This window comes from Medicago sativa, chromosome 1, assembly GCF_051527215.1.
Source record: "Medicago sativa cultivar Bolivia chromosome 1, Bolivia_mono, whole genome shotgun sequence".
In the NCBI taxonomy this organism is placed as follows: Eukaryota; Viridiplantae; Streptophyta; class Magnoliopsida; order Fabales; family Fabaceae; genus Medicago; species Medicago sativa.
The window spans coordinates 88,147,124-88,175,068 of record NC_140749.1 but is presented as its reverse complement, the minus strand read 5'-3'; the positions used below and the strand labels follow the sequence as shown (position 1 = coordinate 88,175,068).

General features: G+C 35.1%; 2 protein-coding genes and 1 pseudogene across 4 annotated transcripts; all 3 read right to left on the bottom strand.

Moving 5' to 3' along the window:
• Positions 1-4,608: 4,608 nt before the first annotated feature.
• Positions 4,609-13,829, bottom strand: LOC146958752 (cysteine-rich receptor-like protein kinase 10). Its single transcript, XM_085740283.1, has 5 exons — positions 13,685-13,829; positions 13,373-13,587; positions 5,683-5,910; positions 5,192-5,345; positions 4,609-5,049 (listed from the first exon to the last, which is right to left on the bottom strand). The coding sequence occupies exons 1-5, from the start codon at positions 13,826-13,828 to the stop codon at positions 4,885-4,887; spliced, it is 906 nt and encodes a 301-aa protein (XP_085596409.1). The 5' UTR covers position 13,829; the 3' UTR covers positions 4,609-4,884.
• A 34-nt stretch (positions 13,830-13,863) lies between these two features.
• Positions 13,864-15,237, bottom strand: LOC146958751 (cysteine-rich repeat secretory protein 38-like; annotated as a pseudogene). The gene is made up of 2 exons (XR_015024720.1): positions 14,436-15,237; positions 13,864-14,242 (listed from the first exon to the last, which is right to left on the bottom strand). The product of XR_015024720.1 is annotated as a cysteine-rich repeat secretory protein 38-like (transcript).
• A 5,304-nt stretch (positions 15,238-20,541) lies between these two features.
• Positions 20,542-25,011, bottom strand: LOC146958750 (cysteine-rich receptor-like protein kinase 29). 2 transcript variants are annotated; one of them, XM_085740275.1, is made up of 7 exons: positions 24,094-25,011; positions 23,237-23,353; positions 21,952-22,100; positions 21,642-21,852; positions 21,294-21,531; positions 21,034-21,187; positions 20,542-20,937 (listed from the first exon to the last, which is right to left on the bottom strand). In XM_085740275.1, the coding sequence occupies exons 1-7, from the start codon at positions 24,908-24,910 to the stop codon at positions 20,611-20,613; spliced, it is 2,013 nt and encodes a 670-aa protein (XP_085596401.1). In that variant the 5' UTR covers positions 24,911-25,011; the 3' UTR covers positions 20,542-20,610. The 2 variants fall into 2 exon arrangements, with proteins under 2 accessions (XP_085596401.1, XP_085596402.1); XM_085740276.1 differs by having other exon boundaries at positions 20,543-20,937; positions 21,952-22,073.
• Between the last annotated feature and the right edge of the window lie 2,934 nt (positions 25,012-27,945).

Sequence of the window (27,945 nt, the reverse complement as noted above, 5' to 3'; positions counted from 1 at the left end):
TGTAATAAGGACAATGGACTCTAATGATGTACACCGACACAAGCACCGACACATGCACACACCCCACTTTAGATGTATGGCTAGAATATGCATGTTTAGATGTATGTTTAGGATTGTATGTTTAGATGAATGCTTAGGATTTACACTTAGAAAAATCAATTTTCCAAAAAAACTTGAATAACCTCATTCAAATAATTTTCCAAATAAACCTTGGGATCCAAAATCCCATTGTATTCTCTTTTATTTTCTTAATCAAATTTTAATGAATTTTAATCATACTTTGACTTTCATTTTGCAAGATAACTAATTCCACCTCACTTTTTTCCAATCTCATGCCTTTAAGGCCTCTCAATCTCCATTCTTCAAAATTCCAATTTTCAAACTTAAAATCAACCAACAAAAACAAAAACCTTTTTTTGGAAGAGAACTACGGTGGATTTGATCCCTTAAACGGGTACGTAGGCAAGGACAAAATTCCTTCAATTCAAATAAAATAAAAATTCAAACACATTCTTCTCCCTCCAATTCTTTACTTAGTAAACCTTTAGGCTTAATATCACTTTCAAAATAGCATTTAAAAATAAAGCGCGCGCGTAGAAAATAAAGACGGTTCCTATAGGATACTATAGTCGTTATGGGTGCCTAACACCTTCCCGTAGCGAAAACAACTCCCGGACCTCGATTCTCAAGGGTTTTGCTTATTTTTTCCCTTCCCAAGAAAAAATGAGATATCACCGGTTAAAAAGGTTCAAACGTAATCAATGTTTGACACCCGAAAACCAAGATAAAACAACATCCTACGTGGAAAATAGTTGTGTTGACTTCCTAATTAAGTTTGGTGTCTCTTCTAACTTGGAGCTCGTGGTTCACCCCTCTCCTCCGTTAGGCTTATCAGATCTCCTTTTTACAAAGAACTTTGTTCCGTAGAATATACTCTTTCTTTTTCTTTCTTTTTTTCTTTTCCTTGTGTCATTTAGTTTTGTAACCAACAAAAAAAAAAACTAATATGACATATTTTTAAACAAGCTACCAAGTTAATAATCATAATTTGTCAAAAAAAAAGTTAATAAACATATTTTCAAATCGAGTAAATATATCAATGAGATTAAACTTCACTTATTATTTATTTAATTATGACCTTTTAGAGAATCTAATTATATATAATATAATATATCAGTTATAGTTTATAATATAAATTTAAATATGTAATAAATTAATTTAGGTTAGTTATCTTAAATTACTAAAATAATAACAAATTTATATTTTATTAATAAAAATGCAAAATTTATACGTGTGTGTGTATATATATATATATATATATATATATATATATATATATATATATATATATATATATATATATATATATATATATATATATATATATATATATATATATATATAAAGGAGACACATAGTTTTATTATAGTTTTATTATATAGATATCAACATTAAAATGTAAAAACAATATATTAACAATTGAAAAAAAAAATACATTATCTACATTAGCCAAATTCAAAGAGACTTTTAAAAAGATGGAATAGATTTCAAACTCACATACCATAGACCAATATCGTTATGTCAACAGAAAATTGAATGGAAAATAGTCATGTCACCGTATTTTTTTGAGTTTATAGATGTTTAAGAATAAATAATACTGAAGATTAATACGGTAGTGTCACTGTACATCGAAGGTATGTGCTCTGACAACACAATCTTTATTTTTTCTCAGGAGGCATAACATCCCAGACTTTTATAGATATTTTTTTCTTAATTAATTCTACCGTAGTAGCCCACATAAAATCCACTTTAAAAATGGTATACTCAAATATAAGCGTAACCTCCCCTTCTTGATTTGGAACTATCTAATTGAATTTGGGCTATTATATATAAGTAAAAACAATTAAAGTTTGGTGTGTATTGCCAACTGAAACTGCAAATTGAAGTAAAATGTTTTGTTTTTAATACTAATATTTCATTCTCAAGCAATTGAATATATCCATTTAATCAATTCAATATTATTGTCTCTCCATTATCGAAATATTTGTTTTCATTATTTACCTTATAGACTGAGGAGCTCAATATGATTTTATTGCGAGTGACAGGATAAAATTGGAATTAGGTTGTAAAAATAAGGGTAAAATAGACAAATTGAGTATTAGGGTTAGAGAATAGGGTTTGGAGACTTAGTAGGAAAAGAAACTGTTATGAACCGTTATGTGGTTATTAGAAGGAAAAAAAATAATGAAAAGGAATTGCTATAAAAAAAGAAAAAAAGAAATTGCAATGACGTTAGCGACTTTTAAAAAAAATGAATTTTTTATGTGCTACCTGATTCAATTCCTTGTAGAACTTTTTTTTACTAAAAATTAATTAGGCCCGTCAAAAAGGGAGGGGTTATGGCATGATGGTTAGAAATGATTTAGGGATTGTGAGATTGAAAGAAATAAGACCCAAGATTTATGTTAAATATATAACATTGAAGCAATCAGATGTCATCAAAAACATTAGTGCCCTGTTGCTAAAATATATATATATATATATATATATATATATATATATATATATATATATATATATATATATTGCATTAATACATGCAAATTATAAAAAGTTTTTTTGTGTAGAATTTGGATTTTGATTAAAACAATGCGCTAATGCTCGTGACTTGAAAGATTTTTTTATGGCATGTTGTCCTCTACTTAAATAGGTTTTGGAATAACATCAGGGGTCAGTGGCGTATCCAGGACCCTGGACCAGGGGGTGCAAAATTATTTAATTTTTTTTAATGACTAATATTATTTTTTAGGGAACTAAAAATTATTATATAATAAATTCTTCCATTTAAATAATGGGTATTAGAGTAAGAACCGAAGTGTCTCCTAGGGATCACTCGAGTGGTGAAAAAATCGGCCTTAAATCTAAAGGTTGGTTCTATTCACTCCTATTTTTGAAATAATTTAAATGTAAATTGTTTTGTGAAGCCTTTCGAAACCTAAGATTTATTCTTAAATTGAGCTTGAACACAATCTACTTATTAAAAAAAAAAAGACACTATAATTATAAAATATTGAATGTGTGAGATTTATAAAAAAAAATTGTGTATGCGTATATAATAATATACGTTTATACATAAATTTATAAAGAATTTAACAATGGCCTTATAAAAAATAAAAAATAAAAGAATTTAATAATGTTGCTAGCTTTGTGACAACACTTTTATACTTTACTTTTTACATGTTTCTCAACTAAAGTACCGTAAAAAAAACAAAAACATGCGGCCCAAGCCCATTAACAAACACACCTAACCCTAAATAATTGATGCTCACGTTTAGCCGCCGCACAGCTTTTATTTCTGGTTAAGCATTCTTCCTCTTACTCTGCTGCCACTTCAATGATTCTTCTTCATCTTTTCCTTTCTGCATTTGCTCTCTCTACGAGTTCTTTTCCCCGCCTTTATCATGACTGTGTGTGAGAGATACTGATTTAGAGGTGCAAACTAATTATTCAGGGTGTGCAAAATGGCAGAAATGCATGGTAGTATATGCAATTTTTCAAAGTTCAGGGTGTGCAGGTGCACTGTGTGTAGATCCGCCAGTGTCAGGGGTCCTCTACTTAAAAAATAAATTGGTAGGTTTGAAACGTTTTCCCTTCCCTAAGTCTATTAACAAAGCACATAACCATTCAACAAACATATTGTGGATGAAGATTGACTCAACAACTGTTAATAATCATGAAATCTCAGGGATAAAGGTCATAGTGATCATTAAGAAAGAGAGCATAAGAGTATTCATGTGGGAGATACTCATACCAATTGATAAAAGTTTTAGTGTTTAGCTATGGATCACTAGATACAAGTTATAGCATATCATCAATAATAAAGAATGAATAAAGAAATTGTGTACCTTTGAATTAGGTTGATGAAGGATAACTGTCAGAAGGATGAAAGGGATGACTACCCTAATTCCGTTTAGCAGCAGAGTGTTCAGAATGGTCAACAATGTTTAACCGTCTGATGAGATGACGTTTAAATAGCTAAACGGCTGAGGGCAGGGACCTCTCATTGGGCTTAGCTAAATGGTCCAACTCATCACGGTCCATTTAGAAAAGAATAGCTCAATCACACATGTTCATCAACTAATTAGTGCTCAACACAATATACCATAATTTATATTATAATATTAACTTATAATAATTAATTATTGTCAATCCATAATTGATTAATTAAATAATTAATCCAACATTCTCCCACTTGGATGACAATACTCAATTACCAAAAGAATATAAAATTTTACTTGTCATAAAGAATTTAACCTTTAAAATTATATGTATGGTCAAAGCACTCATCATTTGTTAGTAAAGTGAGTCTTTGATCTGTATGATTTGTTGAGACTCATAGTAGAATGAATAGATTTGATAAAAGATGATTAAGAGAGTCCAACTGTCACAGTTATTTATAAGGGTGAGTTAGTCTAACTAACTCCTAACTACCTAACCAACCAACTAACCATAATTTACATATTAACTAACCATGATTTATTCACTATACTCTAATAAGAACAAATGTCTCCACTTTATGTTTGTGAGTACAAAAAGCTACAAATTTCATGACATTTTAATTTTGTTGAATTACATCGATGTGAAAAGAATGTATTTCAAATTGAGACTTGTGACCAAAATATACCGAGGGTATGGATCAGTAATTGAGACTTGGTTCATCGATTCATTTCATCCAATCTTGTTGCACCAACATTGTCAATCTGAAGCTACATATCCGGTAGCCTTCTAATTCCAATTCCTATAAAATAGGCAGGTTTTAAAGGTATTGAAAGAGCAATAGAATCACTATTAAGCATGAGTGCAACGGAAGCCATGGTTGGTCTATCAATTGTTGGGTGGTTTTTTAAAGGGGGTTGGTCTATCAATTAAGTGTTCTTGAATACATAGTAAACCAATGTGGATGCATCTCATTATTTCATTTTGTGAAATGCTGTTTAACGACGAATCTATAATTTCATTTGCTCTCCCCTCTGTCCAGCTTCTCCATGCCTGAAAGAATTTGCACAAATGCAGATAACCAGATTAAGATAAGGTCACCAATCAATTACTACAATAATGTTTAGATCATATTATCTTCTAATCTATATTTGAATGATAATAAAGAAATTATAGTATGAAAATTATAACTTACATAGCTCAATAGATACTCCATATCCTCCCCTTGAAAAATGTGTGCACTATTTTTTTGACCATTTATAATCTCAAGAACTAATACTCCGAAACTATAGACATCTGATTTTACCGAAAAATCTCCATGCATCGCATACTCAGGGACCATGTGTCCACTGCATTTCACAGTAATAATTGATCACTTATTCAGATACTAAATACGGCCAATGGTATCAATGACAAAGTTTTGATTTTGATTTCTAATGTAAAAGTGGTTTATGCTAGCCATTGCTTAATGATACATTGTGAAATATTTTTAAAAGGTTGGGCCCTTATAAGTTATAACAATCAAATAAAACATCAAACTCCTTGAATAAATTGTTAATACATATGACTAAGGAATAAAGTTAATTTGTAAAAAAAGGTGTAAAGTGAAACTAATATTTTACTTATAGTTGATTGGGATTAAGTTCTTACGACAACAAGAAATCTCAAGTATATTTGAAAACTTACTAGGTTCCAACGATTCTATTTGTACTTCCTTGTGTTTGACCAATAACAAACCGTCTTGCCAATCCAAAATCGGATATCTTAGGATTCATCTCATCATCTAAGAGAATATTGCTTGTTTTGAGATCACGGTGTATAATCCGCAAGCGAGAATCCTCATGAAGATAAAGAAGACCTCGAGCAATACCTTTTATGATATTGTAGCGCTTTTCCCAATTCAATTGTGTTTTCCTTGTTGGATCTACAGCCACTCGAATTTTCGATATATATAACCAAGATCACTTGAATTTCAAAACTATATTTTAGTAGTTAGTATTTATAAATCAACAATGACAGAAAACTTGATAACACTTTAGAAATAACAAATCATACCTAGTAATTGTATGTAATATGTAAAATTCATCTCCACAAGGTCCGAGTCATATTTGTCTTTTATTAATCGTTAATGAACAACAAATTTTATTTAACAACCAGATCTCTGCTCAAAACGAACAGAGACCGGTGAAACTTAAAATACAAACTAAAGGCGCTGTATATAGGCAGAACACCCAAAAATAAACACCCAAAAAAACACCCCCGAGGACAACACCCACCAAATAACATGTCACCACCTAAAACTATACCAATCAAGTTTATCCCGCGATGCAATTTTTTTCAATCAAGTTTGGGACACAAACCCAAATTTGTTTGGAGATTAATATTTATTACATTGTTTTGGATTTTGCTAACGAGTGTATATAATGGCGAGAGAGAGAGAGAGAGAGTGGTCTGGCGAGGGAGAGAGGTGGTGATTCTCGATCGTTTCGAGGACAACCACGTCGGTATTCACCTTCACCGGAAGCAAGGTACCATAGGGGGGGAAGGGGTCCAAGCAGGGTGCCACAAAGGGGGGGATATAGGGGAGAACGGCATGACGCGAGACCGAGATCGAGGAAAGCACAGGAACAGGTGGTTGGACAACGGGACAGACTAAGGGACAATCAGCGGCTTCAAGGGTTTAGGGATCGACGTCACCGGCAGTCTAGGGTTAGGAGATTGGATGATTATACGGATTGGTATGATGCAGAAGAGGATAGTGATTATAGTTATCAACAACTGTCTGATGAAGGGAGGGTTACCGTTCATTATGTTCGTCCAGGTAGGGCAAAGGTTCGTGACAGGCTGCGATATGAGGATGGTTATGTTCTGGAACGTCGGAGATCATATTCCAGCAGGCATGGAAAGGACAGTTTTGATCCTAAGGAACTAATTCGCGATCAGAATAGCAAACATAAGGAAAATGCGGTTCTGATTCCAATTCCCAGCAGGTGTGGCAAGGATGATACCGACCCATTGGCATCAAATCGCGATCAGCATGATAATCAGAGGTCCAGTGCAGCGTTGGTTACTATATCCAGCAGGCCCGGTGATGTTTCTGACCAAAATCAATGTTATCAGAAGTGTAGCACAGCTGTAGTTCAGCAGGTTCAGTCGCATTCAGAGAAGGTGATGCAGGAGGTAGTTTCTTTCTATTTTACAAATATTCCTGCTGATATATCATACAGTGCTTTACGACAAGGTTTTGAGGTTTGCGGTATTATGGAGGACGTATATTTGGCACGTAAGCGCAATGTTAACGGTGGTGCTTTTGGATTTGTACGTTATGCTAAGGTGAAAGATGTTGAGAAACTGTTGAAGGCTTTAAATAACGTCTGGTTTGGTGATTGGAAAGTAGTGGCTAAAGTGGCGAGTTTTGGTCGGAATGGCAATAAGGGGAAGGAAGGTAACGAGCGAGGTGAGGGAGAAAAAAATAGAGAGGGAGCAAAAAATTTAGAGGGAGAAAAAAGAGAGGTGGGGAAGGCTAAGCTAGATGAGGGAGTGAGGAGAGTGGATGTTGGAAGGAAGGGGAAAGTCGGAGTGGCTGGGAAGGATGGTGGGGCTGTGACGATGGTAGGAGGAGGGCTGTCGGGAGTGGTGAGGAATGGGAAGGTTGTAGAACGAGCGGAGGAGGATGTGGTGGGGGTTGTGAAGGGTCCGAACTGTTTTATTCCTAAATATACTTCAAAGGAAGAAGATGTCGTTTGGGCGAGCAGTGGCATGTTAGCTACTGTGCTGAATGGTGAAGCCATTCCCGTGTTGCAACGCCGTATTTTTGACGCAGGATTTGAGAAATTAGATATTATTCCGATGGGAGCTGACAAGGTTTTATTGCGGACTGAGGATAATAGTGATGTTAACATTATGTTGTCGGAAGCTTCAGAATTTTTTGCCAACTTCTTTATTAATATTGTTAAATGGAAGAAAGATGTGGTGGTTCGTGAAAGAGGAGCTTGGGTGAGGATTTATGGGGTACCTTTGCAAGCTTGGAATGCGGAGTTTTTTAAATTGTGTGTCTATGACTGTGGTAGAATGTTGAAAGTGGATGAGCATACGATGGAAAAAATTCGTTTCGATTATGCACGAGTTCTTGTTTCCACACCTTCTCTGGACATTATTAATACCGATGCAAATGTTATGGTGGACGGTGAGATATGTGATTTTAAAATTGTTGAGGAATATGGTTTTTCTTTGGGGGAGGATGCATGTTTGTCTGATGAAGATGTACCTCAAGATGAAGTTGATATGGGGCATGAAGATAATCATGAAGACTTGATTGCTCATGGGGAGGTTGAAAATTTGCTGAATCATTTATCGGAGGATTGGAAGAAGGAACACCTTGAATCAGAGAAGAATCACGTGTCGGTGGGTAATGAGAATCCGTCGGCAGAAGCTATTCCAGATGCGACGTTGGTTGATGATGGGTTGGAGTCAGTTTCAGTTCCTGCGGTGAGGAAGAACACGTATGATACAGAAACGGGTCAGCACAATGCTGGAGCCGTGAGCTTAGATGTGGATGGTGGGGGTTCTGCTAAGACCCGTCAAACTAGAAGTGGCACCAAGTCAAGAGCACAACGAACTACATCTTGTCCTCCTGGAAAAGTTCATTCAGGATCGGCAGGTCCGTGGAGCTTGGAGTGGGCTCATAGGAATAAGGAAGTGGTGTTGGGAGATTTTTCGAAAATGGTTCCATGTGGCAACAAAAAATCTGTAAAAAATGCTCCAGGTGTCAAAAGGAAGAAGGGGAGTGTGAATATTCGACATTGCACAAAAAATTTGAAGCGAATTGCAAGGTTATCTGAAGAAGATCGAAAGCAAGTTTTACGAGCCTTGCGTAAAAATCATAGACGTCGAAAGGTGGTATCAGGTGCATCTAATGATAAGGTAACTTCTAATGATAATTCTTCTGCTACTGGTTCACAGACATCAGTTAATAATGATTGAATGAATTGGTTGGTTCTTCATGGTCGTAGTGAGGATGTGTCAGATGATGTTAGACATATGGGAAAGGTGGTGGGGTTGAATTATAAAGGGGATCCGAATAACAGGTTTGATGTGTTGTCAGGAGTGGGAAGAAAAAATAAAGAGGGGGAGGGGAATGGGATATGAGGCCGAGGGAGGGTGTGTGGCGGGGAGGGGTTGTGGTGTGGGCGTGTGAGTGGTTGTGATGCATATAATTTCTTGGAATGTAAGGGGTTTAGGTGGCTCTGAAAAAAGGAGGGAAGTGTGTAACATGGTGAGGGAGAAAAATCCTTTTATTTTGTGCTTACAAGAATCTAAGTTGCCTGTGGTAAATGACTTGGTATGTAAAGCTATTTGGAATGATGATAATGTTGAATTTTCTTATCAATCATCGATTGGTGCTTCAGGAGGTTTGATTACGCTCTGGAATCGTAATGAGGTGGAGGTTTGGTTTTCTTTTAATATGGAGCATGTGTTAGGGGTTCAAGGTCAGTTTGTGAAGACTGGTGAGCAGTTTACTCTCTTTAATGTCTATGCTCCGTGTGACCCTTTTTCTCAACAATTGCTTTGGCAAAATTTATCAGCTCGGTTGGCTTCTTTATCGGATGCTAATGTTTGTTTGTGTGGTGATTTCAATGCGGTTCGGTGTCTGGAAGAAAGAAAAAGTGTTGGGAGCGTTAATGTTAATGTTTCAGGCAGTGCAAATTTCAATAACTTGATCGAGAATAATTGTTTGATTGATCTTCCTCTTAGGGGGCGCAGATTCACTTGGTATCGAGGGGATGGGAGATCTATGAGTCGGATTGATCAGTTTTTGTTGTCAGAAAATTGGTGTTTGACGTGGCCTAATTGTTTTCAGATGGCTTCGTCCCGAGGATTGTCGGATCATTGCCCTATACAGTTGTGTGTTGATGTTGCGAATTGGGGTCCAAAATCGGTTCGCATGTTAAAATGTTGGGAGACGTTTCCGGGTTATGATTCCTTTGTTCGTGAAAAATGGAGTACTTTTCATCTGGAGGGTTGGGGTGGTTTTGTGCTGAAGGAAAAATTAAAGCTCATCAAATTGGCTTTAAAAGAATGGCATGTGCAACACTCAAAAAATTTACCAGCTAGAATTGATTCTTTAAAGGACCGGATTGCGGCTTTTGATGTTAAGGGCGAGACTATAGACTTGTCAGATGAGGATATCGAAGTTATGCATGGGTATTCAGCAGAGTTGTTTTCTTTAGCTCGGGTTAACACCAGTGTTTGTTGGCAGCAATCGCGGCTTCAATGGTTACGGGAAGGTGATGCTAATTCGAAGTTTTTTCACAATGTTATGTCCAGCAGGCGTCGTCGGAATGCTATACCTTTCTTTCTAGTGGATGGTGTGTTGGTTGAGGGGGTTGAAAATGTCCGGGCAGCAGTGTTTAATCATTTTTCATCTCATTTCAAAGCCCACAGAGTTAGCCGGCCTAGCATGGAGGGGTTGCAATTTCGCACTTTATCTGTTCGTGAAGGGATTGATTTAATAACACCGTTCTCGTTGGAGGAGGTAAAGGCTGCTGTTTGGGACTGTGATAATCTTAAAAGTCCTGGCCCTGATGGGATCTCTTTCGGTTTTATTAAACATTTCTGGGACTTGCTGAAGAATGATGTGATGCGTTTTTTGACGGAATTCCATAGGAATGGCAAATTAACTAAAGGAATAAATAGTACGTTCATTGCTCTTATACCTAAGGTGGATAGTCCACAACGTCTGAATGATTTTCGTCCCATTTCTTTAGTTGGCTGCTTGTATAAAATTCTGGCTAAGGTCCTTGCAAACAGGCTTCGATCAGTAATTAATTCTGTTATTTCTGATGCTCAGTCAGCCTTTATTAAAGGTCGTCAGATTCTTGATGGAATTTTGGTTGCAAATGAAGTTGTTGATGACGCGCGTAAACATAAAAAGGAATTGTTACTTTTCAAGGTGGATTTTGAAAAAGCTTACGATTCGGTTGACTGGAGTTACTTGGAGTTAGTGATGGTAAAGATGGGTTTCCCTACTCTTTGGCGTAAGTGGATAAAGGAATGTGTGGGGACGGCTACGGCTTCAGTGTTGGTTAATGGGTCTCCAACAAATGAGTTCTCTTTGGGTAGGGGTTTAAGGCAAGGGGATCCTCTATCTCCCTTTCTTTTTCTCCTGGCGGCGGAAGGGTTTCATGTGTTGATGGAAGCTTTTGCTGCTCATAATTTGTTTACTGGATACTCTGTGGGCAGCCATGTTCCGGTGGTGGTGTCTCATCTTCAATTTGCGGATGATACTATTATTTTATGTGAAAAATCTTGGGCTAATATCAGAGCTATGCGTGCCATTCTATCGCTCTTTGAAGATTTATCTGGTCTTAAGGTGAATTTTTCTAAGAGCCACTTGGTGGGAGTTAATATTGTTGGGTCCTGGTTATCTGAAGCTGCCATGGTGTTGAATTGTAAGGTTGGTTCCATTCCGTTTATGTATCTTGGTTTGCCTATTGGTGGGAATTCTAGTCGGTTGGTATTTTGGCAACCACTTATTAATAAGATAAATTCTAGACTGTCGGGTTGGAAATCGAGACATTTGTCCTTGGGTGGCCGTTTGATTTTACTGAAGTCTGTCCTGTCATCACTGCCTGTTTATGCTCTTTCTTTCTTCAAGGCTCCGTCAGGTATTGTTTCCTCTATTGAATCTATTTTGAATAATTTTTTTTGGGGAGGGAGTGTAGACCACAGGAAAATTATTTGGGTTGACTGGAAATCTATTTGCCGGAGACAGGAGGTTGGTGGTTTGGGGGTTAGGAGAATTAAGGAATTTAATTTAGCTTTATTAGGGAAGTGGTGTTGGAGGTTGTTGGTGGAGAAGGAGAGTCTGTGGTATAGGGTGTTGGTGGCACGATATGGGATGAGGGATGGTCAGGTGTGTGCGGGGGGTAGTGATAGTTCTGTGTGGTGGAGGAGTGTCTCGACATTGAGATGGGAGGGGTGGTTCCTTGGCAATGTCAGTCGGGTGTTGGGTGATGGTAGAAATACACTGTTTTGGACTGATGTTTGGATAGGTGAGATGACGTTACGAGATAGATTTAGTAGGTTGTATGATCTGTCGCTACGAAAAGGGGAGTCTGTGGCGTCAATGAGAGATCTAGGATGGGGAGTTGAGGGTGATGCGTGGAGGTGGAGGCGTCGGTTGTTTGTGTGGGAGGAGGAGTCGGTGGAAGAACTAACTCTTTTAATTCAGAATGTTTCTTTACAGGTTCATTTGGAGGATAAATGGAAATGGAAGGAGGATTCTTCTTCAGTTTACACAGTTCGGAGTGCTTATAACTCTATTATTGCTCAAGATTCAGTTGATTATGCGGAGGCAATTCCTTCTATTTGGCATAAGGATGTCCCGTTAAAGGTTTTGCTGTTTGTGTGGCGTTTGTTCCGTGATCGTCTTCCTACAAAAAACAACTTACATAGGCGACAGGTTCTGGATATTGAGGATCAATATTGTGCTGGTGGTTGTGGTTTGATTGAATCATCCACCCATTTATTCTTTCACTGCTTTCATTTTAGTTCGGTTTGGAACCATATTTTACGGTGGATTGGGGTTGTCTCGGCGATGCCTATTGATGTTACAGGGCATTATACTCAATTTCAACACCTTTGTGCTGCAAATAAGTCGAGGCAATCTATTTTACAGGTTATTTGGTATGCGACTGTTTGGGAAATTTGGAAGGAAAGGAATAACATTATTTTTAACTCAATAGATAGCCTAATTATGCAGGTAGTAGACAGGATTAAGCTACTAACTTTCAAGTGGTTGAAGGTGAAGTTTCCATCTCTTCCTTTTAACTATCATGGCTGGTGGCTTAGTCCGTTTACTTTATTAGGCATAGGCTGATTGGTGGTAGTTGTTCTTGAGGTGCTTTGTGGTGAAGGCTTTTGTTTTTGTAATTAGTGTATATACTTTGTATTAACTTTTAGGTTTTCTTCCTTGGCTCATCTTGTGCTGGGAAGGCCTATGTGGTGGTAATATATTTCATTTTAGTCTCTTCAAAAAAAAAGTTTATATTAATCTTTTACCTAATTAGTGCAATCAATTTTGTTGGGCCAATAAATTAAACTCAATTTGCGTGGAGACGATGTATCCCACTAAAACATGTGGGACCTATAAAAATTTGGCGGGACTTATATGAATTTTAACTAATCAAATAATGTGTGTTAAAAAGTGTGTTAAAATATATGTTGCTAGCATTTCTCTACTATATAAGTTCAATTTGGCATTCTCTCAAAAAAAAAAGTTCAATTTGGCATGCTTTTTTTAGAGATCTTACTTGACAAAATAAACTATATCTAAGTGAATGTGAAATATTAGATTGATGATAAGCAAATTAACTTATCAAATATGAAGAAATCAAGACTTTTATTTGAAACAAATTCATAAATAAGTAGTCTTTCTCTCCCTTTTATACTGAAACCAAGTAGCCTAACCAGATTTCGATGTTGAAGTTTGGCTACTAAAATTACTTCATTTTTAAACTCCACATCTCCTTGGTCAGAATTTGTTGACAATCTTTTGACAGCAATCATTTGTCCACTAGGCAGTTTACCCTGAAAATGTTCCACTTTTAGGCATGGCAAATTATACATTTCTTTTACTTTAATGTTTTGGAGATATTTTTTTGAATGAACATAAATGTTACCTTACCCGATAAACAATTCCAAACCCACCCTGTCCAAGTTTATTAGAATTAGAGAAATCAATTGTAGCAATTCGTATGATATCAAAGTTATATTGCGATGAATCAGCAATCGTCATTTCCTCTTCACCTTCATCATCATATTTTCCCATGTCGGCTTCACAAAATAACCAATATGAATAAACTAATGATCTTGTATGATAATTACTATAAAAAATGCTAAAAAACTAAGATTTTATTCACACACCTGTGTTATCATTAACCATGACACATGAAAATAAATTAATATGTTAATTGTTACATTAGCTTTTTCTCTTGCTAGGACTTGAACTTGAACCTCCAACTACTTAACCCTGAACTCAAACCAGTTGAGCTACCCAACCCAGACAATTTAATATTAAAAACTGTATGATGATCCAATAAATGCACCAAATCCAAATTAGACATACCTTCAAAATTGCGTTTTGCCTTTCTCAATCTAATATAGATGCAAATCAAAATGAGTACCAAAACCACAGTAACAACCGGTACTGTGGTGGCAAGGACAGTTCGTGATTTGCCCTGTCCTGCAAAAATTAATTTAAATCCTCAGACAAACAATAGATTGAGACTAATAAAACATCCTTCAAGCGTTCAAGAGCCAAACACAGAAATTATAGGTCATCACACCAGCACAGATACAATTAATTTTATGAAAGAAGTATATATTTAATCAGTTGGGGTAGCTCTGTTTTAAGTATGGTGGCGTAAGCAATTTACCTGACGAAGGTGGTAGTGACGGCGTGTCCAAGTCCAATTCAATGGTAGGATTGTAGAAGGGATAAGGATCATATCTAATGCGACAACTTTGTTTAAGAATATTTCCTCCCCTCATACCATTACAACAATTTGGGATTTCTGAGATTGCTGTGTTCAAGCAGTCGGAGCATTGTTGCGATGCGATGACAAATCAGGCATACACATCACATAACCGTATATGGTTTCAAAAACTGTAGTATCAAACACACTATTTGCTTCATACTTACGACGAGAGTCACCTAAAGCAGCTTTGGCCGTTAGATTTCGCATCAAGTTAGTCACTGCTTGCATGTACTGATCCACATAACTTGTATTCCTTTGTAAATACGAATAGTGTGTAGGTGAAGTTTACAAGAGCCCAAAAATTGAGCGATTTGAGTACCACAAAGTGAAATCACCACCCCACACAATTGCCTCTTTTTGGTTTGGACATTGCTCTCTGAGATAGCCAATGGAATTGTTTAGGTTTGTACGACACTGATTTTGCTCAATATCTCCGCGACACACCCCAATGACGTATGCTTTGTCTGGTTCTTCACCATATGAGAAATTGTAGAAACCGTAGTTGATTTCTGTATGAGAAGAAATACTGGACAAAAGGGTTTTAAGGTTGTTGTCGTAGGTGCTATTGGATGTGTAGTTGCCTATGTTGTTATCACATAATGCATCATCGGCTTTTGCATGGTATGCAGCTATGAAAAAAAGATAACAAAGAAAGGGAAATAGAGCCATTGCAAAAAACAAAACAAAATCTTTGAAATATCAAAATTGTTGAGAATATGGATCAGAACCTATTATTAGAGTTTATTGCAGTATTCCTATGGTTATGACTGTTATGATTTTAATTATAGGAATTATGGGAGGTTACGAATTTATGTTGGTCTGTTACAAATTTATAGGCAGTTTTAATTTTGTTTTATTTCTGATTATGAGTTTCTTGTATTTAAAGGTTGTTAGAAGGAATGAAATTAGTGTGTTTCAGTTTTCAGAATTCATAAGTCTGCTTAATTTCTTTTCTAAATTCCAACAGTGGTATCAAGAGCATTCTTGTTCTTGAGGGACCTGGTGAGGTTGAGAGTTCCACTAAACACCCAAATACTTACCAAAGAGTTGAAAATGCACTCTGATAACTCAGCCATAAAATTGCCAATCTTTGAGGGTGAGAATTATCACCTATGGGCAACCAGAATGGAGGCTTATCTTGATGCTCATGATCTTTGGGAGGCTGTTGAGGATGATTACGAGGTTGAGCCATTACCAGACAATCCAACGCTGGCACAAATCAGAAACCATAAGGAGAGAAAGCAGCGAAAATCGAAGGCAAGGTCTTATTTATTTTCTGCTGTTTCTGAAGCAATCTTCACAAGAATCATGACTCTGAAGTCAGCAAAAGCAATTTGGGATTTTCTCAAACAAGAGTATGAAGGAAATGAGAAAGTCAAAGGGATGCAAGTGCTGAATTTGATCAGGGAGTTTGAGATGCAGCGGATGAAGGAGTCAGAAACAATCAAGGAGTATGCTGACAAACTTCTAAGCATTGTCAACAATGTGAGGTTGCTAGGAGGTGAGTTTTCTGATATAAGGATAGTCCAAAAAATCCTTGTAACTGTTCCTGAAAGGTTTGAATCCACCATTTCTTCTTTGGAAAATTCCAAAGATATGTCAACAATTACTTTGTCAGAATTGGTGTATGCTTTGCAAGCCCAAGAACAAAGGAGACTTATGAGGGAGGAAGGCACAATTGAAGGTGCATTGCAAGCTAAACTGAAGCTCAATCAAAGTCACAAAGGAAAGAAGAAAAAGGGCCAATGGAACAACTCTGAGAAAGGAGAAAGTTCAAACAAATGGAGCAGTAAAGCTGATGATGAGAAGACAAATAATCCCGCATGTCAGCATTGCGGAAAAAGAAATCATCCACATTTTAGATGCTGGAAGAGGCCTGACATACGCTGCAACAAATGCAACCAGCTTGGACACATTGCAAAAATTTGCAAGAACAAAAAGCAGGCTCAATCTGAAGCTCAAGTGGCTGATCAACAAGATGATGAGGAGCAGTTATTTGTAGCAACCTGTTTTTCCACTAACAACCATGGTGAAAGTTGGCTAATTGATAGTGGATGTACACATCATATGACCAATGATGAGGAGTTGTTCAAGGAGTTGGATAAAACAACCATTTCCAAAGTAAAAATCGGCAATGGAGAGTGCATTTCAGTTAAAGGAAAGGGCACAATTGCAATTGAAAGCTGCTCAGGTACTAAAATCATTACTGATGTGCTTTATGTACCAGATATTAATCAAAATCTGTTGAGTGTTGGCCAATTACTTGAAAAAGGTTATAAAGTGTTGTTTGAAGATAAAATGTGTTTAATTCAAGATGCAAAAGGGAATGATCTGTTTAAGGTCAAAATGAAGGGAAAAAGCTTCTCTTTAGATCTTATGGAAGAGGTGCAGGCTGCTGTTTCAAGTCCAATCAGTGTTACCGAGCTTTGGCATAAACGATTGGGACATTTCAATCATGCTGCACTGTTGTATGTTAAAAAACATAATATTGTGGAAGGCTTGCCATCGTTAGAAGACTATGTCAGTAGCTGTAGTGCATGCCAATACGGGAAGCAATTCAGGCCACCATTTCCTCAATCAAATTGGAGAGCATCACAAAAATTGCAGCTGATTCATACAGATCTTGGAGGACCACAACCTGAATTATCTTTAAAGGGAAGTCGATATTACATTGCCTTTATTGATGATTTTACTAGAATGTGCTGGATTTATTTCTTGAGATTTAAGTCTGAAGTTGCAGGAGTTTTTTGGAGGTTTAAGACTTGGATTGAAAATCAATGTGATTTTAAAATTCAAGTTATAAGATCTGACAACGGGAAAGAGTATGTATCAGATCAATTTAATTCTTTTTGTGAAGAGGCTGGAATTGAACATCAGCTCACTACTCCTTACACTCCACAACAAAATGGAGTAGTCGAGAGGAAGAATAGAACCATAATGGAGATGGCTAGATGTATGATGCACGAAAAAGGCCTTCCAAAGAAATTCTGGGCTGAAGCTGCTAATACAGCCGTGTTTCTATTAAACAGGCTTCCTACAAAGGCTGTTCAAGGAAAAACTCCTTTTGAAGTATGGTATGGTCATAAACCTTTTGTTCAAAATCTTAAAGTTTTTGGATGTATTTGTTTTACCTATGTGCCAAAGGTGAAAAGAGACAAGTTAGATAAAAAGGCAGAGGTAGGAATCTTTATTGGCTATAGCACAACTTCAAAGGCTTATAGAGTCTTTCAACCACAAACTGGTAAGATTCTAATAAGTAGAGATGTTCATTTTGCTGAAGATAAACAATGGAGTTGGGAGAAAGATAAACAAAATCAATTTTCTGATTTATCTTTAATTAAAGATGAACACATAGATGATCCACCTGTTAGAGGAACTAGATTGCTTACTGACATTTATGAAAAGTGTAATGTTGCTGTGTTAGAGCCTGAAAATTTTGCAGAAGCGAAGAAGGATCCAAAGTGGATTGTTGCAATGCAGGAGGAGCTTAACATGATTGAGAAGAACAAAACATGGGAATTGGTTTCTAGACCCCATCACAAAAATGTTATTGGTGTGAAGTGGGTGTTTAGAACCAAACTCAATGCAGATGGATCAATTAACAAGCACAAGGCCAGACTTGTAGTGAAGGGATACGCTCAAGTATTTGGAGTTGATTTCTCCGAAACATTTGCTCCAGTGGCTCGGCTTGATACAATCAGATTGGCACTTGCTTTGGCAGCTCAAAAGGGTTGGAAGGTGTTTCAACTAGATGTGAAATCTGCTTTTCTCAATGGTTATTTGCAAGAGGAGATATATGTTGACCAACCAGAAGGATTTGAAGTTAAAGGGCAGGAAGACAAGGTTTATTTGCTGAAAAAGGCCTTGTATGGTTTGAAGCAGGCTCCAAGGGCCTGGTATAGCCGAATTGATGAGTACTTGCTGAGTATTGGCTTTACAAAGAGCCTCAGTGAGTCAACTCTTTATGTGAAGTGCTTGAGTTCTGATATTTTAATTGTTTCTCTGTATGTGGATGATCTTTTGGTTACAGGAAGCAATAATGTGTTTGTTGAAGAGTTTAAGCAAGATATGATGAAGGTCTTTGAAATGACTGATTGTGGAGAAATGGCTTTTTTTCTCGGAATGGAAGTCAAACAAAATGAAAAGGGAATCTTTATCAATCAAAAGAAATATGCAAAAGAGATTTTGAAGAAGTTTCAGATGGAGAACTGTAAGCATGTGGATACTCCAATGGTTCTTAAATTGAAGCTAGGCAAGGAAGATGGTGCAGAAAAGGTTGATGAGACTGATTTTAGAAGTCTTATCGGCTGCCTCATGTACCTTACAGCAACAAGACCTGACATTATGCATGCTGTGAGCATTCTCTCAAGATTCATTCATTGTGCAAAAGAAGTGCATCTTCAAGCTGCTAAACGTGTGCTTAGATATATCAAAGGTACTCTTGACTATGGAGTATGGTTCAATTACGATCAAGAATTTAATTTTCATGGATTTTCTGACAGTGATTGGGGAGGATCATTGGATGATATGAAAAGCACATCAGGTTATTGTTTTACACTTGGTTCTGGAATGTTTTCTTGGTCTTCAAAGAAACAAGATATTGTAGCACAGTCAACTGCAGAAGCAGAATTCATTGCTGCTGCTGCAGCTGTTAATCAAGCTTTGTGGCTGAGAAAAATTCTAGTTGATCTACAGATGGCTCAAGCAGAACCAACTAAGGTGCTTGTAGATAATCAAGCAGCAATTGCAATCTCTAACAATTCTGTCTTTCATGGGAAGACTAAGCACTTCAATATTAAGCTCTACTTTCTTAGAGAAGTCCAAAAGGAAGGAGAAGTCTTGTTACAATATTGCAAGACAGAAGACCAATTGGCAGACATCTTTACAAAGACTCTTTCAAAAGGAAGATTTGAGAACTTGAGAGAGAAGCTTGGTGTCAATAGCTTCTGATCCAAGGAGGAGTGTTGAGAATATGGATCAGAACCTATTATTAGAGTTTATTGCAGTATTCCTATGGTTATGACTGTTATGATTTTAATTATAGGAATTATGGGAGGTTACGAATTTATGTTGGTCTGTTACAAATTTATAGGCAGTTTTAATTTTGTTTTATTTCTGATTATGAGTTTCTTGTATTTAAAGGTTGTTAGAAGGAATGAAATTAGTGTGTTTCAGTTTTCAGAATTCATAAGTCTGCTTAATTTCTTTTCTAAATTCCAACAAAAATGAAGTGTTAAGGGATGGATTGGAGGGATACTATATGTAAAGGTGAGGTGTTCATTAGACTCTTGAGTATTCCTGCACATTTTGTTGTTGTTGATTTCTTCATATTTCTTCTTGAATACATCATATTGTTGACTTAAAACGCTGGAATTAATGGATGAACCAATTAACAAGGCAACAAGACCAAACAGTAATGGAGAACAAGTGTTGTAAAAAAGAATATATCAAGGGAAGAAGTAGGGAGGATAGGTTTAGGTGTTGAATATTTCAATTGGCGGACAGCTTCGAGAGCAAACTGCTTTGATCTCTTCAATGTACCACTTTCAAGAGAAAAGTATACATGGAGAAATGTTCACTATTTCAGTCCAAGGGGTAGCTGTGGATGGGAATAATTTCAAATGGTTCTTAATAGACGTGAGAATGTGATGGAAAGAGTAGTATTAAGTTTGATTCGGTAAAAAAAATTAAAACATATGGTTGGTCGATCTGTAACTTGTCCTAGACACATCTTTATCTGTTAGATATGAGTTTAATTATTTCAAAAGTCTACCATGACATGTTCTAAACATTTAATAATTAAACATTTAATCTAACAATACTTAAATAAGTTATACGCCAACCCCACACATTACGCGGGTCTCACTATCTAGAGCACATCATAAACTAAAACAAATTTTGTTAAAAAAATTCAATCAAATGAAATTAACATAATGATTAAAATTATTGACATATTTCGATCTCAGCGCTTTTATTTATTCCTAAATTTCAGAGAGACCAACTTTTACAATTTTATAGACCAATTTAGTGATTTACGCATAAAAGAATATATATTCACCCTTATGAACAAACTCTATCGAGGGTATGGATCAGTATTTGAAACGTGGTTCATTGATTCACCCGATGTTGTTGAACCTATATTGTCAGCCCATAAGTCCATGTCATGTAGGCTTCTAGTTCCACTTCCATAAAAATACGCAGGTTTTGAAGGTATTGAGAGAGTGAGAGAATAGCTATTAAGCATGAGTGCAACAGCAGCCATGGTTGGTCTGTCAACTACATTTTCTTGAACACAGAGTAAGGCAATATGGATGCATCTCATTATTTCATTTGCTGCAATATTGTTTAATGCTGGATCTATCATATTTTGTGCCTTCCCCTCTCTCCAGCTTCTCCATGCCTGCAAGAATTTGCTCATGAAATTAACATCATGTCATCAACCAATTTCTACAATATTGTCTACAAGAAAGAAATTACAGAGAAAAATATTACTTACAAAGCTCAATAGATACTCTACATCATTTCCATGACCAATGTTTGTACTATTTTTATGACCACTTATAATCTCAAGAACCAATACCCCAAAGCTAAAGACATCCGATTTTACCGAAAATTGTCCATGCATTGCATACTCAGGTGCCATGTATCCGCTGCATGCCAATATAGACGAACTTAATTAGTAAAAAAAACAAGAAATTTTACTTGTAGTTGATTCAACCTAACATAAAGTAATCTCAAGCATATTTCGAAACTTACTATGTTCCAACAATTCGATTTGTATTTCCTTCAGATTGATCTATAACAAACAATCTCGCCAATCCAAAATCGGATATCTTAGGATTCATCTCGTCGTCTAAGAGGATGTTGCTTGCTTTGATATCGCGGTGTATAATTCGTAGGCGAGAATCCTCATGAAGATAAAGGAGACCTCGAGCAATACCTCTTATAATATTGTAGCGCTTTTGCCAATTCAGTTGTGCTTTCCTGGTTGGATCTACGTATTTAACCAAAGATCATATGAGTTTCAAATTTGATTTAGCCGTTAGTAATTTGTCTTATCAGTAAATTGTGTATCATTCTAACTATGTTGATATTCAAACATACCAAATATGAAGTAATCAAGACTTTTATTTGTAACAAATTCATAAATAAGAAGTCTTTCACTCCCTTCTAAACTGAAACCAAGTAGTCTGACTAAATTTCGATGTTGAAGCTTGGCTACTAATAGTACTTCATTTTTAAATTCCACATCTCCTTGGCTGGAATCTTTTAACAATCTTTTTACAGCAATCATTTGTCCGTCAGGAAGTTTACCCTGAAATATATAAAGGTATAGTAAATTATATATTTTTTTTCTATGATAATATTTTGCAAAAGATGATATTTGCAAGAATAATTGAAATGGTTATCTTACCCGATAAACAACTCCAAATCCACCTTGTCCAAGTTTATTAGAATTGGAGAAGTCACTTGTAGCAGCTCGTATGGTATCAAAGTTATATTGAAATGACTCAACAATTGTAATTTCATCTTCATCTGCATCAGCATATTCTCCATCATCAGCTTCACGAACAATATCCAATTAAGATGAAGAAGTTAGTTTTTCATATATGATAATTGCTATAAATGTAATAGTACAGACCATTGAGATCTAATTTCTTGATGTTAATGATATGGTAGATAAAAGAGAAGATTAAAACACTAATTTTCATTATTGTGTCAAAAAAAAATTATTGTAGGTAAACACAAATAAACATCCACTTCACATACAAATCTCTAAGAAGTCACATTTAAATTCGTTTTTTTTAAAGAAGTCACATTTAATTATTATATCTGAAAATATTTCTTACGCAAATGAAAGGACTAAAACGACTTTACTTTGAAAAAGAAATTACTCCTTTAATTATTTAGAATCCATTTGTTTAAAGAAAGAAAAATAATTTTATCTTGGTTAGAAAAGTGATTATTTTTTCTAAAGATAATTTGAAAAGCTATCAAGAACATCTTCTCAATTGCTTTTTGATTGACGAACAATTTTGATATACTGATTTCTACAAACTAAAGGGTGTCCCCCAAGTCACCCTTGTTTTTTGATGTTTCCCTCATTAACTGCCTTATGAGGAAGGATTGAAGGGTTATAATTACTCATATTTATAGGCAAACAAATCAAGTAGTTGAGTGACTTGCGAGCTATACCCTTTCTATACCTACGGGTACCTTGTTCTTAGATCATCCCCGCTAGGTTGTGTTAACCTTTAATGGTGGAATGTAGTTAGGTTTTATTTAATCATCGTGCGTGTAATCTTATAGTCTTGTCTAACGACCCCCCTTGTATCAATTTTTTTTCAAAGATCGTACAAGTGATTTTTTAGAAAATTTATTTCCTTAAGACAAGTCTTAAACTAGTAATAGACTATTGGTCAAAAGACGCAAAAGGGTTGGATCTAGCATAAGAAAACTTATGAGTGTGAGTATTGAGTACCAACCCTTTTAAGAGTTATAAAAATGATTATTTAATCTTAAACTAGTGCGTAATAGAATTTTTATGTTAACCGAAACGTCTCGAATATGATTACCTCTAGTGGAGGGAACTCAAGGAAAAATTAAAAAAAACAGCAACCTCTTTTATCTGTTCAAAATGTTAGGACTTTGTTTAGTAACTTGTGACAGTAATCCATGCTTAAATAAATCAGACATACCTTCAAACATTTGTTTTAGCTTTCTCAATCTTAAATAGATGCAAATAAAAATGAGGAACAAAACCACAGTAGCAACTGGCACTGCAGTGGCGATGACAGTTCGGGTTTTAGTGTGTCCTGCACAAATTTAAATCTGTAGTGTTACATTCAAAAGATTAATTAAGACTAATAAAATATAGAGCATTTATTGCAGCATCTCATCTCAATAAGTACCCTTTTCTTTTTGCTCGCCAATATTGGGGTACCTATGAGGTAGCATGTCTTGTGAAGTGAATACTCTATCACTGGGGATGGTCTAATGAAAGCAAACTCTACAAAAATCATTTGCAATACATGTGGAACCAATATATGATATGAAGAGTTATTGGTGGTATCCATTCAAAACTTTATGAACATTATTATAAGTTACTATTTATATCAAGGGTCATGTTAACTTGTGCCCTAAGGGCACAAGTTAAGGAGCTTAAAATGGAAATTCAAAATAACTTTTATAATTAAAAGACAACTTTTTAAACTTTTAATGCATTGAATGCACAATTTCCAAGAATCTTTTTCTACATTTAGCTTTTTAACTTATGCCCCAAGGGTATAAGTTAACATTTCCCTTATATCAATTATCCTTATCCATGTTTGCTAAATGGTAAACTTAAGTTCAAAAGGGTTAATTACTAACTTACTCAATATAAATAACCTCTTGATTTAAGCAAAACCACTCTCATTATCACTAGTTCAATTTTCTATTTTACTTTCTACAATTTCTTTGTCTTATTCATGGCTTTCATCTAGAAATTGTAATAGTGTTGTTGTAAAAGAAAAATCTTTCTTAAAATAAATAGCCTTGACAATTAATTAGGTACCTGAAGAAGTACTGTTATTGGTGAATGGTGAAGAAGGTGATAGTGATGACAGTGGTTCAGGCGGAGTTGCATTTGAATCTAACACAGTCGTCGAATTGAAGAAGCGATAAGGATCAAATCTAATCCGACAACTTGGTTTAAGAATATTTCCTCCCATCTTCCCGTTACAACAATCTGGGATTTCTGAAATAGTCTGAGCCAAACAATCAGTGCATTGTTGCGATGACAAATCAGGCATACATAACACATAACCGTATATGGTTGCAAAATTTGCAGGATCATACACACTATCTGCGGCGTCATACTTACGACGAGAGTCACCTGATGCAGCTTTTTCTGTTAGATTTGTCATCAAGTTACTCAATGCTTGCTTGTACCGATCCGCGTCACTTGCATCCCTTTCATAAATCAAATATAGTGTCGGTGAAGTTTCCACGATCCCAAAAATTGATCGATTGGAGTACCATAAAGTGAAATCACCACCCCACACAATTGCTTCTTTTTGATTTGGACATTGTTCTATAAGATAGCCAATGGTATTGTTTAGCTTTGCAAGACACTGATTCGGTTCAAGATCTCCGCGGCACAACCCAATGGCGTATGCTTTGTCGGGGTCTAGGCCATATGAGAAATTGTAGAAACCATAATTGATTTCTGTATGGGAAGAAAAACTGGACAAAAGGGTTTTAAGGTTGTTGTCGTAGGTGCTATTGGCTGTGTAATTACCTCTGTTGTTATCAGATGATACAGGATCTCCGGCTTTGGCTTGGGATACAATTATCATAAACAGAGAACATAGAAATAGAAACAGAGCCATTGTTTAATATTCTTTCTTTTTGGAGTATCGAAAATGAAGAGTAGATGGATGGAAGCAGTACCATGGAAATCTGAATAGGTGGGGGGTTCTTAGATTCTTGAGTTGACTGACCTTGTGGAAAACATTGTTTTATTTCTTCATATTTCTTGTGGACAACACGATATTATTGACTTCAACACGTTATATAAACTATAAACCCTTTAACAAGGCAACGTGGCCAAACAGTGCCCAAAAAAAAAGAAAAAGTGCTAGTGCTCTTGGTATTGTCTTGTATGACTCATGGACAAATTGTCTAATCTTAATCCTCCATCTAATTACACGATATTTATATTATCTATACTATATATAAATTATATATAAAGAAAACTACCCATTTCAGCACATTTTTGGGTTGGACTTTTCTTTCCAAAAATACCCTTAATTTTTAATTTGAATTTTAAATACAAATATCACATGTAACAAATAGATAAGAATAAATTTAATTTAAGGAGAAAACTTACGCACAATTCCTTATGAACTGTTCTTACTGTTAACAAATTATAAAATAACACGTGAATTACTAATCGATGTCACTAATCGTCCCCGTTAACCCTCTTTTATCTCCATTAACCATAGATCAAACTCACAAAAAACTAGCACAAAACAAAAACTCATGTTATTTTTTTATCAGCCGATTTTATGTTGTACATCTGTGTTGTTCTCCTCAATACAACCGACAAAGATTGCCAAGTATTTTCATATCCCTTCCACATAAAACAATATTTCCATATTATTTTATTACTTCCACAAAAAACAATATTTCCATATTATTTTATTATTTTATTAATATAAGTTATTGTTCCTTAGCCGATCAATTGTAACACACGTCAGCAAAAAATAATGGTAAAGATTGAACATTAAATCCTTTAAAAAAAGATTAGTAACAAACATGAGCAAAAAGTAATGTTAAAGATTGGACTTTAAATCCTCTAAAAAAATTATTAGTTACAAACGTGAGCAAAAAATAATGTTAAAGATTGAATTTTAAATCCTTTAAAAAATTATTAGTTACAAACATGAGCAAAAAATATTGTTAAAGATTGGACTTTAATTCCTCCAAAAAAAAGATTAGTAACAAACTTGACCAAAAAATAATGTTAAGTATTAGACTTTAAATCCACTAAAAAAGATTAGTAACAAACGTGAACAAAAAATAATAATGTTAAAGATTGGATTTTAAATACTCTAAAAAAAAGATTAGTACCAAATGTGAGCAAAAAATAATGTTAAAGATTGGACTTTAAATCTTCTGATAAAAAGATTAGTAACAAGCGTGAACAAAATATAATGTTAAAGATTGGACTTTAAATCCTTTAAAAAAAGATTAGTAACAAAAATCTTCTAAAAAAAGATTAGTAACAAAAGTGAGCAAAAAATAATGTTAAAGATTGGACTTTAAATCCTCTAAAAAAAGATTAGGACTCAAAATATTTTAGAAAAAAAAAATTGTTAGCATACTATATTAAATATTAATAAGTAGGGTTCTCACAGTTAATAGTTCGTTCCCGCATTGTTTAGTTTTTCTCAACCTCTCTCAACCCTCTGCATCAGAATCCAGAATTAACCTATTTAGTTTTTTTCTTTTTCTTTCATGTTACGACTAAACAAAGTCGATTAATTTTATGGATTATATATTTGACTTTGCTGGTTTATAAGCGATTATGATTCAAATTATTTACGATTAATTTTAAGAATTATTTGGCTTTGATGGTTTATAATTGCTTATACAAACTATGATAGCATGGTTTTTTTTTTATATAAAGAGAACCGTGATTTTTTTAATTATTAAATAAAGGGAAAATAAGCAATAACATCCCCTGCAGTTAAGCTCCTTCCACAGCCTTTTAAAGGAATAAAAGCGTTGTTTTTTTCTTTGTGATTCCAAGCATTCTGCATGTATACAATTGATAAACTGCTCCCATGGGCCCCATCCAATATCCAACAAAATACTGTGAAATCAAAGTGTTAAAACCATTTAAACAATTCAAAAATTTTAAACGATAATCACACTCATGTTACCAACAACTAAAAACAGAAACACTAGAAAGCTTCAAACCACCATCTTTTGTTTTTGGTTACATTCAAACCACCATCTGAGAGGCCATAAAAAGAAAGGACCATTGAGAAGTATGGATACGAACACTGACACCAAATACAACACGGATACTGACACACCAATAACGTTGATATAATTTGAGAAAATCACATAATTTAGGGTAATTATATCTGTGGATGCGGATGCAACACGTGTTCGGACACATCTAATATGAAGACTGTATGTGATTCATAGGCGAGGAGTAATATCATAATTCATATATGGTTGAAAGAGTCATAATTACTGTTATACCCTAATTTTGGACCTAAAAATACTAGCTCGATTCTTCTTTTCTTGCATTTCAAGTCATTTGAATTTGTCTCTGATTAATTGCATTTTTCTCTGCATTTTATTTCAATGTTATTTGCAAAATTCATGAAAAAGGGTATTTTAGTCATTTCCTATGTTAAAATTTCTTTCAATCTTTGAAAAATTGTTTGAGTCTCTTCAATTGGTTTGAATAAGTCCTTGCTTCAATCTCATGTCAAAATCCATTTCAAAAATTGCATTTGGAGCCATTTTGAGTCAGTTTAGCCCCTAGGGGCATTTTAGTCTTTTCATGTGTTAAAACCCTGTCTAATTTCTAAAAATTGTCTCTGAGTCTTTTAATTTTGCTTGTATAAGCTCTTGCTTTAATTTCCTGTTAAAAATCCATTTTAAAATTGCATCTGAGTCATTTTTAGTCGTTTTAGTCCCTAGGGGCGTTTTGGTCTTTTCACACGAAATTTCGGCAGAGAGAGGTTACTTTAAAGTACCTCATTTAAGTAATTGGTTCGTTTTGTCATTTTTAATCGTTTCGCTTTACGTTATTTTCAAATTACATTTTTTACCAATTTTATTTTAATTACGTTTTAGTCCTTTTTAGTTTTATATTTGCATTTTGGTCCTTGTTTGTTCATCT